Raw genomic sequence first — 13,010 nt, forward strand, 5'->3', positions numbered from 1 at the left:
AACCCACATAACTTAAAATAACTAATTTAAAACTAGGCCTATAGCCAAGATACCAAAATTTCCAAAACACCAACTGTGTCCTGCTGAATTACACTGAAATGTTTAGAACATGACGCGCAAAAAGATTAGATTTTTTTTTTTTTTTTTTTTTGGTTTTGATGTAAAGGTGCAGACATTAGCTGCTTAAGAGGAAATTAGAGTTTAAGCGTTTAAAAAGAAAGATATGCTGGGCAGTCCATTCTTGGGAATTGATTACTTTTATTTTGTCTCTGACGTCCAATTTGAATTTGAAGCTGCAGACTTTCAGCTGCGAGGTAAGAGGCTCTGAATAACCTTTTTCTGTCGCCTCAGTGATGACTGCAGCCGTAGAGGCATTCACGCAACTTATCTGAAATGTGAATATGCTGAATCAGCAGAATGTGACATTTCAGAGACACTTTGAATGAAGCCGAGGAGATGAGAGAGTGAAGTGGGAGAGGTTTATACTGTAGGCTGGATTGATACTGGTTTATAGAAATAGGGGTACAAAAGTCTCCATAATGCACAGGTTATTGGGAGGTTCTGAAATCACTTAATGCAGGTGTAACTTGCAACTGTCACAAGCCATTCGGTGTTGTTGTTTTTTGACTAAACCTGGAAATTATTTTCCTTTATTTCCACACCAACATAGAAACACCTGGATAATTAATTACAGCAGTGCAATGAATGTTTTCAGTGCTCGTGTCAAGTTGCAGATCTCAGAGGAAACCATTAAGATGCCCTATTTTCTGTCCTCAGTGAAATTAGCGCACTGATTTTACAGGATATGTGTATTTGTTGTAAATATATATATATATATTTAGCCATGTTGATTTTGAAACTAGGAAAACACAAATCATGAGACAAAAAAGGTGAAGTTATTTTATCAGGGATTAATACTCACTCCTCTTGATGGCAGCTCTGATGGACGAGAGAGGACCCTGGCTGCAGAGAGAGAGAGAGAGAGAGAGAGAGAGAGAGAGAGAGAGAGAGAGAGAGAGAGAGAAGGAAAACATGAGTCACCTCTTTCACCTCTTTTATGTCCTCCTCCCTCCCTCTCTCTCTCTCTCTCTCTGTTTTCCATGACAAACACTGCTCGGTCGTCCTGCACGGTCTTGCAGTCTTGGTTGGAAGTCCATACTTTCCTTTTTTTGTGTGTGTGTGTGTGTGTGTGTGTGTGTGTGTTTTCAGTGCCAGACTGGACATCTCGCTGCCAGTTTAGACTTGTTCCGTTTAATATAAACTGTTTGGAAAAGCCTCGTCATTTCTGAAACTTTATTTCTCCAGTGGAAGCTGAAACTCCACCCTGTTTCAAACCCATGCAGATCAGAAATCAGCCAGGAGGGTCGACCAGTCCATCGACGTAGATAACCGATTTCTTCCTCACAATAACATCGACCAGTAATATTTGTTTATTGAAAACATGTTGTCATGCAGAAACTAGAGCAAGGCTGCATTTTTCTTCAACATGAGAACAAGAAACAGACCAGAAATGTGTTTTATATTTCAGTTTGTCCTGTTTTCAGAGTGAAAGCACTTTGCCGAAAAACAACACAGTTCATGTGTTTTCATTATTAACACAAATAAGAAAGTTAGTGCACTCATTACAGCCTGTTTTAAACATCGCCTTTTCTTCAAACCAGCTACCCAGGAAATATGGACTTCCACACATCCTGAATTGAGGGTTCAGTGCCTTGCTCAAAGGAACCTTGGTAGTAGATGCAGAGTTGGTGCGGAGTTTCACTCGCCCACATTTTCACAGCCTGTTTGGGTTCAGAAGAGGCGAGCTGCTCTGATTGCCTGGGAAGTTCAGGCTCAGATTACACCGAAAGCCTCCGTCCTTGGGGCAGGGAAGTGGACACAAGGTCACAGATTCGATTCCAGCCACCTGCCAAAGTGTCCTTGAGCAAGACACTGAAACCTACCTGCTGACTCAGTCCTTGAAAGGAAACAGCAGCGTCTTTTATTGAGTATCGGGTATCGGCCGGTCACTGTCGTCCAACTCTGACAGACTGGAGCTTCCTCTCTCTGCTCTGTGCACATTTCATCTGTTTGCCTCCTTTGGTCTTTAATGTGTTTCATGGAGTAGCTCTTCAGTTAAACACAGGCATGTATCCCAGAATTCCCCTTCTATTAAAACAGGGTGTGTGTGTGTGTCTAAGTGTCTCATGATGGATATGCTTCAGAGGTTTTTCCCACACTGACTCCCACTGAAATCTCCGGTGGGAAACACTGAATACTATTTTTTTTTTTTTTTTTTTGGATCATATTCAAACAAACTGAATATCGGCACAAAAATATTCCCCCGAGCACCAGATGCCATTTCAACGAGGCGTCTCTGCTTCACTTTATATAATCCAGGATCTTTAAACAGCGCTTTAACGTACGAAAATATTAAAAATACACACCCCGGAAATCCATTTGTATGAGATAACCCTGTAGTTTTGTGACTCAGCCCAAGAAGACACAGTATGACAAGTAGATGTTACAAAGTAGGGCTGGAAATATTATTGAAATCACAAGATAAGTGCAACAGACAAATGAAAGGAGCTGAAATTGTGTAAATGTGACAAAACACCATCATAAATGAAGTTTTGTGGTGCTACAGAGACGCCCTGGTCTACAAATTGTTTTCTCCTGACACAGGAAAAGATGTTTGTTTGTTACAGAACCCAGCCAGTTTTTTTTTTTTTTTTTTTTTTTTTTTTTTTTAGTAAAAATGAAAATTATGATGACAAAAAATTATCATTTCCATTAAAACCAAACTGTGAATCGTGCCATACTCAAACGATCTGCCAAAATAGCTCTGGGAGATATGCAGAAAATCACACATCATAATATGTTTGACCAAATATCTCAGTATCAATATTGTAGAGATGACTATTGCCGTTTTTACAGTATTTACACTATTGACATTTTTGATAAACACTCATTAGTAATGTGTATGATGATGTTCACCAGCTAGAACAGTCTAAGAAGTTCACAAAATTGCATCTCTTTACTGTAATACCAGCTTTAAAAGCAGGTTAAGACACCACCTGTGTCATATTATGATATTATGATGTAAAAACTCCCAGCTGGTATCTGGTCTTATATCAAAACATTGGTACAACATCGATATATCACCCAGACGAATGTCAAAATTATTTTTACCATGCTGTTCAGCCTTATTAATAAGTTTTTGCAGTTAAACCCCTTGTAGTATAATTTTAGCCAGGAGGGTTAAAGCATTTTAGCCTCTTTTAAACAGATAATTGAGATATAACAGCTCAGTGGGTTCAATATCTGCACTCCAAAAGGCCACATCAGCTGAAGCCAAACTCTCTAGTGTGCCGTTAGAGGATGAGAGGAAAGCAAAATAATCAGGGAGGAGGAGCTGATCTTCATTTACATTTTACACTCCCGGCGAGTCCAACAGCAAAGTGAACTTTGATACTTGGATCGGCAGCTTTTTAATTCGTTAAACTGAAGCGAATGTGGCTGATTCTGCACAGAGGAGCCGATTTCAAACTGCTGGCTGCGTTTTTGTTGCTCACAATCGAGCCAGGAAACACAGAGGAGAGCAGTGAGACTGTCAGCGTGAGGAGGAGAGACACCAACACACAGACGGGTTACATTAGCAATGCATTGTGGGATGACGACGACAACAACAGCTCCCCCGATCACACACAAACACCAGCAGAAAATCACAGGTAGACACAAACACATGCATTAGAGCAAACGCACATTCAAACACACTCATATAAAACAAAAACATAGAAAACCTCTTTCTCTCTCTCTCCCTCACACACACACACACACACACAGCTCTTTGTCCGCCTCAGAGGAAGCTGAATGTAGCCTGAAACAGATAAAACAGGAAATGTCCTTGTTGACATCCTGTAAAAAAGGTGAAACATTCCTTTATATCCCCAAAGAGAGTGTGTGTGTCCGTGCATGGCTGTTTGTGTGTGTGTGTGTGTGTGTGTTGCCATGACAACACACTCCACCCGTTGTGGAGACCAGTAACTTTCCCCTGTTTGGTCACCAGCTGTCCTGGACTCCGACTAGAAACGCTAGAGAAGGTGGCAGCGGCCGCAGAGATCTAATTTTAAAAATGTTTTCCGTTCGCCACACGGACTCCGTTCTGACATTTCTGCCTCTTAACACTTCATCTTCACCGTCAGAGTGACTTCAATTCACGACGACTACAGCTCAAAACAAGGACGCGCAGTGTGTAGATGTGAGGTGCCGCTCTGTTCGCACCGCGGTGTGAAATGTCAAATAAAGGTCAGCGCCTGTGTTCGATTGCGGCGAGTCGAGCTGCGACACGATTCACAGTTAAAATGATGTCAGCCTGATGACACAAACGACAAACTCATCACAAAACCTGTGCACGGCTCGACCGAAGAGAAAGATTTTACCTGCATTTAGATTCATGAGTGGGGAACTATGATTTCCACGATGCAGGAACAGCAGACAGAATCTGATCATCAAAACAGAATCAGCTGTAAAACACAGAATATCAGGGAATTTGCCAAAATGAAGATCAAATTTATAATAAAAATCTGGGTTTTCCCTTCCATTATAAACCCTCTGACTGCTGTATGTGTTTCACCAAGGGCGGGATTCAGCACCTCTCCCAAACACACACACACACACACACACATCTACACAGAGATAGACGCAGTGTGCTGGCAAATCACTTCAACGAACTCAGCAGTGAAACCACACTGACAACGACTGAAGCACTTTCTGTGATAATCAAAAGCGCAATGTTGTGTTAGAAATTAATTGATATTCATGAAATTCAATTAGATTTTCTGACTGAATTGTGAAAATTTGTATTCATCCACCACATGATTAGATGCCTTCTGATGACAAATTGTGCCTCAAGAGTGAAACGGAGCGAATTCACAAAAATCAAAACGGAAAATGCAGAATTTGTTGTAAAAATAAAATAAGCTGGAAATGAGTAAAACAGACTTCACAGAGCCGTACGCTGTGAGATTAAGCTCGTTTCCTTAATGACCTGACTGGCACATATTCTGGGTAAATCATGGTGAGATTATCACTGGATTAGCATCACAGCGCTGCAGAAGCACAAAGATTTTGACTTCGGGCTTTAGCGGTTAATTCATCCTTTGTTTTCACAGCTACAGACCCACTGCTGGTGTAACAGCTTTACACACACACACACACACACACTCCTGTCAAACCCTTTGCTCCGCCCTCGCCGCTGCAGGTCAAGCGTGTCCAAATGAAGCGCACCTACAGCTCACTGTGATCCTGTGAGTGAGAGAGCTTCACCTAATTGGCCCAGATGGGGATTTGATCGGTTTTTCCTCGTTTGCGATGAAAATCGACTCCAAACTGATGCAAAACAGAAAAAAGGAGAATGAGTTCGTCAAACCAGAGGGCGATCCAGGCGCTGGCAAATATCAGGAAATGTGACAACGAGGAAGGAAATATCAAAAAAGCCTTAATAGTTGTGGCTAAGTCATAAATTCCATGTTGGGATTTAGCCACCACAACAGAGGCTTTTTAATATTTCCTTCCTCGCCGTCACATTTCCTGATATTTAGAGCGCCTGGATCGTCCTCTGGTTCAAAACGGACGCAGCTCTTTATGTTTTAGGTCGCCGTCGTGTCGTAAAAGCTGTGATGCTGAGGGATTTGGAGAAAATCCGACGAAGCAGTGTTATTCCAAAGTTCATACAATAGCGCTATTGTAAAAAAAAAAGAGAAAAAAAATACAAGACTTTTCCCTGGCTTGCCATAACTGTCATGGCATTTCCACGACCTCAATATTTTCTCACTTCCCGGTTTGTTTATGTCGTTTTTCAGTGTGAAAACCTAAATCGAACCCTAACGCCAAACAGTTCGGCGACCGCGCTCGGCTATATTCCTGGAAAGCGATCCATGACTATAATAAAACTCCCAGATATTCCCCCGACCTGCCAGGAGGAGTTTATGAAGTTTTTTAAATCTCCGTCGTCCGGAAAACTCATCTGAGAGTGACTCTGTGATGCTTGGATGGATTCAAGGACCGTCGGGAAGCCAGAGTTTCGGCCAAAGTTGCACTTTTTACTGGCTGGAAACGAGTTTTGTCGCCGGGCAGGTTAGAAATAAACGAGAGGAAGACTCACCCGGGCCGCCTGCAGGTCTTCTTCTTCTTCTCTGTTTTTGTTGTCGTTTCCCCCAATCAATCACTACTTTGTCGTCTTTTTTCCACCGTTTCTCTCCTCTCGCTTTCTCTCTCTCCTCTCTTTCTCCCTCTCTACTGTCTTTTCCTCTTTCTGTCTCTTTCTTTCTTTCCTTCTTTCTGCTAACCATGAACAGACAAACATGACTCACCCCTGACACTGCCCTTGCCGCACACACACACACACACACACACACACACACACACACACACACACACACACACACTGCTTTCTTCAGTGTTGGAAAAAACTCGTTTATTCATCCCTCTCTTAGCTTTCCTTCCTCTCCAGTGAACCATCTACCTTTAAAAATAGATAAATATATATATTTTACAGTTTATATGTGGACTGATGTGTGCAGTTTACTGTTTATGTCACCACTCAGGTTTTTTTTTTTTTTTTTTTTTTAATTAAAAAAAAAAAAAAAAAAAGGTTTACATTCTACTTTGTTTGTCTCTTTGTTTGCAGAGGGAAATAAACTCAAACTGAGGCTCTGCTTCAGCCACAAACACACACACATACACACACATTCACACATACACACACACAGAGTCTTAAAACCCTGACTTCTCCGGCGGGTTGCCATGCCGACGGGCAAACAGCCAAAATACTTTCAGGAGTGTGTCAGGCCGAAAGGGGGAAAAGTAGTCCCGGCTTTGGGATCCCACAGAAAGTAGTGCCGCAGTGGAGCTTCATGGGTAAGAGCAGCTGCAGGATTTATGTGAGGAAAAGCTCTTTAAGTTTAACTTTTTAACTTTTAACTTTTTAAAACTTTAATCCTGTTATGTGCACTGCAATGCTTTGAAAAAAAAAAAAAAACATTAGAAGAATAGATTTCTTGCAGATTTCTAACAAATGTCTGACTTTCACTGTCGAATAATCATCACATTTTACATTTTATTCATAATTAACATATCCTCTGTCTTATATTTACTCATATATTGCTATTATATAAAATCACTGGCTTCAGCCTTTACCTTAAAGTTTAAAACATCAGCATACATTTGCATAACTGCACAATATTTTATATTTTATTGCGTTTACTACTTTTAACTCTTTTATTACCTACTTTATAAGCAGTTTGCAAGCTTATAATTTGATTTTGATGACTTTTCCTGTTGCAACAACCTAATTTCTACCAGAAGGCAGTAACATTTAGCTCAGTATTGATCCATAATCAATCACCTGTGTTTGTTTTTGCACAAATCATATAATCATATATCATATCATATAAATAATGTGTGAAGTGTAAAAGGCTTGTCAAAGGTCAGAGGTCAGCCGGCTGGGGCTTCCTGTTTTGGGACGGACACGGTGGCTGATGAGGGAATCAAACCTGTGACCTTCCATCATTAATTTGGCTTTAAGGTTAGCGTATTGATTTTCCACAAACTCCAAAAAGTAAACCTTTATCAGACTCGAAGCAAAAGCAGCTTGTTGTTCCGCAGCTCCACCCACGCGAGAAGGAACACGGCTGTTCCAGGTGACGCTAAACAAACACACACTTCCTGGCAATTAGCTGCAGGTTGGAAATTAACTTTTACTGTCGCTGTGTCATCGTGTCGAAGCCACTTGATGACTTTCACCGGACGGCCGCCTTACAGAAACAACGAAGCTGCATGGAATTAAAGTTGCATTCGCCTTCCTGATATTGAATCACACCGCCGCCTGTGCCACGCGATCCACCTGATGTGTTTGATGTTAATTTCTAACGACAGAAGAGTGATTTTAAAACACAAAGAGAGCATCAGGGAATGAAGAAAGGCCCCACAGTTTACCTGCCAGTCGAGGAGGCAGGGATGTGTATCATGGAAACAAAACATGAAAACAAGTCAGTGTTACAGTTTCACGCCAAAGTAGCGGGACATTTCCTGCTTTGTTGATTCATTAAACAGACGGGGGAAGAACAGCAGACGGAGCCAAAGTCGCTCAGTCACAGATTTTATCATCGTTTCTATCATTTTGAGAGCCCGGTATCGCAGAAATCGTAAACAGAGCGAATCGTAAACAGAGCGAATCGTCGCAGCGCTATCACATGGAGATTCGGGCAATGAGGCGCTTCTTTAACTCGTCCTCAGTCTGAGACCTGCTCTTCCGCTTCCTCGTGACCGAAGAGGATTTAACACGTGAGATCAATGAGGCACCGGAGATTTGGGCTGGACATCACACACACACACACACACACACACACACACACACACACACACGGGCAGCCGAAAATGCCACGCTCCGCCCCACAAGTGCACCACGTGGGATAAATCAAACGCATACTTCTTGGTATCGGTTCATAAGCTGAGCCAAACTCCGCAGGGGGAAGAAAGAGGAGGATGATCACTCACCTGTGACGATGCTCCGGCTTACGTCTGTTGGGACGACCTAGAAAGGGGGAGAGAGAGAGAGAAAGAGAGAGAGAGAGACAGAGAGAGAGAGAAAGAGAGAGAGAGACAGAGAGATGCAGAGAAAGTTAAACTCATTGCCTGTCAATCTGTATTAATACATTCTGCAATGGTACCATGCTGTCAAAATGTGATAAAACTAACAGGTTTTCACGTTCATTAACGAGGAAAACTCTCCAAATCAACTTGTTTGCTTTCCCATCACATTTACTTCCTGTATTTTTAGCAACGACCTCAGCTAATCACAGATTTCTGAACAAAACCGAACCAAAAAAAAATAATATGAAACCTGCAACTTGTTGACTTTCCAAGTGACAGCGACGCTGCACTCGTGTGCCAGCGGCTGAATTTATTCATGCTGAAGAATGTCGAACTTGTCATGAGCAAAAAGTTATTCATAGCAGACTGATTCACTGCTTCCAGAGTTCGCTCCGGTCCAACCCTTCAACTTTTGACAGATCCCTCCCCTCGTTTGGTCCCACCTAAATTCTTCCAAACTCCAAAGTGCAATACCCAAACGGCAGGAGCTGAATCCTTTCAATAAAAGGTCAAATGTGTGACAAAAAAACATTATAAATAAAAGAATTATGGCCCATTGCCTACAAATTGTATTCTCCAGACATCAGCAAAAATCACATCATCTTCATTTCATTAGTGTTTTCAGTAAAAATGGAAATTATGATACAAAAATTTGCATTGCCACTACAATCATGAGTCACACCACGATCCCAGTATCTGTGAAAATAATTGCACATTGACATTTGGACGTCAGCTCTACGCCCCAACGTCCTGTTTCAGGCTTCAGCAGCTCATCAAGTTCCTCAGTTGTCTTGTTTAAATCCTCGCCCTGCGTTCCAAATCGCATACTTCTACTTTTTACTTTTAGTATGTACTGCAGCTGCCCTTACAAAGTATGCAGTGTAGTATGCAGTATGCACTGATTGTGGGTCAGAATGGCCGGAGAAGCATGAAATCTGACCGGATGTAGTAGAACATCCTGGTACTCTGAGCGTCCACTCTGCTTGTCCCACACACAGGGACGCTGCTTCACCTCAGGGAGCTCAGATGGAGTCCTGCTGTTGATCTGCTCGTGAGCTTTCACTCGGTGCACGAGCAGATCCGTTTCCTTCCTTCTTACCTGGAGAATCCTCCATTAGAACAGCAGCCCACCAAGGTGTGACACACCTGGCTGTTAAAGGGGACAGGAGACGGCGCTCTGATTGGTTTACGCCCAAAACACAGCCGGGATTAATGAAGAGGCTCAGTCCAAGCCTTTAGGATCAGGAGCCTGGACACGCCCTGAATGACTCGCTCTTCACAGTATGCGCTTAGATCCATAACATCGAGCCTTCAAACTCTATCAACAGGAAACCCAAGCCCCGCCTACACTGTTTGATTGACAGGTGATGTATAGGAAGTGCAATGCAGAAACACCAAAGCAACGAGCTCACGGTAACAAAGACAGAGACTGAATAAGTAAAGAAAAAAGAGCTGTATTATCACTTTGACAAGTGTCTGTGAGTGTGTGTGTGTGTGTGTGTGTGTGTGTCTCCCCTCACCTAAAACTCCTGCCGTCCTCTTTCAAAGTTGAAGAAAAGACGAAGAAATGAGAAGGAAAAGTGAGAAGCAGTTTTCCCCTTTCTGTCTGAGGAGGAGCTGCAGTGTGTGTGTGTGTGTGTGTGTGTTTTCCTATTGCCTACCTCCTTGCGTGTCCGTCTCTTCACACACACACACACACACACACTCACACACACTCACCAAATCAATAACTAGGTCAGTCAGCTGCCTGCAGCTCCAGAATGTAGCACAGAGAAGCCAAATGTCAGCGAGATGACAAAATCCTCCGAACGGCCAAAAGACTCTCCCTCTTCTCTCTCTCTCTCTCTCTCTCTCTCTCAAATATTTCTGAATCTCTCTTTCTCACTCTCTCTCTCTCTCTTTTTCCCTTTAAAACTCTAATTGGACCGCACATCTGCGTTGGCTGGGTTCTGATTGGCCGAGCGGGTTGACACCATGCAGGAAGCGGGGCTGTGATTGGCCACCGCCGCGTTCTGCTAGAGTCATCAAGAGTTTTAACACTTCCAGATGTTCCTGCAGGCGTTTTCTGCTGAGTGTGTGTGTGTGTGTCTGCGCTGTGTTTGAACACACCGACGCAAACCGCAGCACTTCTTCCGCGCCGCTTTTTTTTGTCTGCTCCTCTGCTGGTTCCCACAGTGCTTTGCTGCATGAAACCCTTCCACACGGCGGGGGTCAAAGGTCAGAGCTGAGCAGCTGAGAGACAGAGAGCAGCGCTTGGCGACGCTTCTCCTCTCTCGTCCCTTTGGCATCACAGGCGGTTTAATGACGTCACATCAAAGGAATTCTGGGTAGTGAAGTCCTGAGTTACCTCTCACTGAGGCTGCGTTCAAACGGGCCGAGATCTGACTTTTGTCCTCAAATGTGACACAGATCTGATTCATTTGAGTGTGAACAGCAAAAAAAAAAATTAAAAATCACACTGATTGTGACATTTTCAATTGTGATTTGGGCCACATTCAAATTTGGTCCAAGGTTATTACTGGAAACAAAATGACGGAACAAACAAAATAACAAAAACTAGGGGCCCTATCTTGTGCCACTACCCGCTACCCGTGAATTACGCATTTAGCAGCTTCCACTATCCCTAAACGGTATCTTGCAGCCACGCTACCCGCTATCCATTATGCCGACTCCGTTATTTGCACCTGGAGGTGTGGCCATGAGCGTCTTTATGCACTTTCCCTACAATTGCTATCTTGTGCACACACTTTAGGGAAAGCAGACAGCGGGTCCTCAGAACCACCCGCTACCCATTTGGGTTTTTACAAGAGCGCGCCCAGGCGGCTTCAATGCACATCCACTTGGACACATGTGGACGTGCACATGTGGCTCCACCTCCCGAATAAAAAGCCACCTTGCTTCAGCCTCAGTTGAACCCCTGAGAAAATGATATTATGAGATAGTACTAAATCGCGACCTTCCTCTCTCCATCACAGGTTTCGGTTTGAGGATTTAGGATAGTGCAGCCTGCTCTTAAAGGCGATGGCACCTGGCACAGTGATTGGTTTAACTGGTGTAACGCCCAAACCACGCCTATGCATAATATAACGGGTAGCGCAAGTGTTTTAGGGATAACAGCAGGTGTGCAAGATAGCAACTTTTGCGGGGAACGCCTCTTACGCAATGCGAAATCCCCAAATAACGGGTTTAGGGACTCTGGCGCAAGATAGGGCCCGAGGTGTGAGAAAACATGTCGGTTCACTGAAATAAAAGTGAAAATAAAAACGAGGCTTTACAAAAAAAAAAAAAAAAAAGACAGCTACCTGAAACTGTATGGCAAGTTTCCAAAATGAACCAAAATAAACTAAAACTACAGAGAAAATGTCTTTAGTTTTTGTCTTTGTCCAAGTTTAAACCAACAGCACAGACCAAACCGACCAGACCGAAGAGCAAGGTTACTGACGTTAACGAAAACTAACAAAATAACAAAGAAACATTTTTAACTGAAATAAAAATAAACAGAACGCGTTATAAAAAAAGATAACTAACTGAAACTGTATTGTGGGTTCATAAAATTGATTAAAATAAACTAAAATTATAGAGAAAATCTGTTTATTTGGATGTTCATCTGCCCCAAGCGAACTTTTTTTTTTATTTTTGTTTTTATAAATGGTTTGATGTTTAGTTGAGTTTTTATTACGGAATACTTTTTCTAACTTTTTTGAATCTCACCTGATGAATACCGCACATCACAATGAAGACTAAAATTAACACTGAAACTGCTAAAAACTAAACTAAACCTGTGCAAACCCGCTTTAACAACTAATTAAAACTAAGGTGAAATTGAAAACAAAAAGTCAAAACTAATGAAAAATGATATAATGAGCTGGATGTGGTCCTAAAACAGATTTGTGTTTCGTTCCTGCTGATGTGGCGGCGGTGTGAACGCTGAGGTCAGAGGTCACGCCGCTGGTTTCTCACACGCCGCTGTCAGAGAGGCTCTTTTTGTTCAAGGATTCAAGGATTATGATTTGTCACATCTAGACATGCTGTTCATGTGAAAAGGTACAAAATTAAGTACTGAGGTCTGAGGTTGTGGAGTCACGGTGCAGATTTGTTCACGTCTGATACGGGTCGCGAAGACGAATGTGAGCCGTCAAGGCAAAAAGATCAGATATGAGACAAAAATAAATAAATCAATAAATAAATAAATTAGAGGTGAGTCACTTTCAGCCGCTGTGTGAACGCAGCCGGCGGCGGAGAGTCGGAGGGATTAAGTCAGACAAACATGAGATCCCAGCAGAGTTTTGCTTGAAAAGTGACTCCACAGTTCAGCGTTAAGAGGTTTTTACACGGCTACAAGTCGAGCTGAAAATCTACTTTAGCCATCGTCATCT

At 42.6% G+C, this 13,010-nt stretch overlaps 1 protein-coding gene across 1 annotated transcript in view; it reads right to left on the reverse strand.

Moving 5' to 3' along the window:
- The window catches only part of LOC115376392 (SH3 domain-containing protein 19-like), a 38,255-nt gene that overhangs the window by 22,149 nt on the left and 3,096 nt on the right, over positions 1–13,010 (reverse strand). Inside the window, exons 2-3 of the mRNA XM_030075942.1 lie at positions 8,539–8,575; positions 923–963 (exon numbers count right to left, since the gene is read on the reverse strand). Coding sequence (XP_029931802.1) covers positions 923–963; positions 8,539–8,575 — 78 coding nt within the window. The remainder of the gene's footprint in view (positions 1–922; positions 964–8,538; positions 8,576–13,010) is intronic.

Source organism: Myripristis murdjan, chromosome 18 (assembly GCF_902150065.1).
Source record: "Myripristis murdjan chromosome 18, fMyrMur1.1, whole genome shotgun sequence".
NCBI classification, from domain to species: Eukaryota; Metazoa; Chordata; class Actinopteri; order Holocentriformes; family Holocentridae; genus Myripristis; species Myripristis murdjan.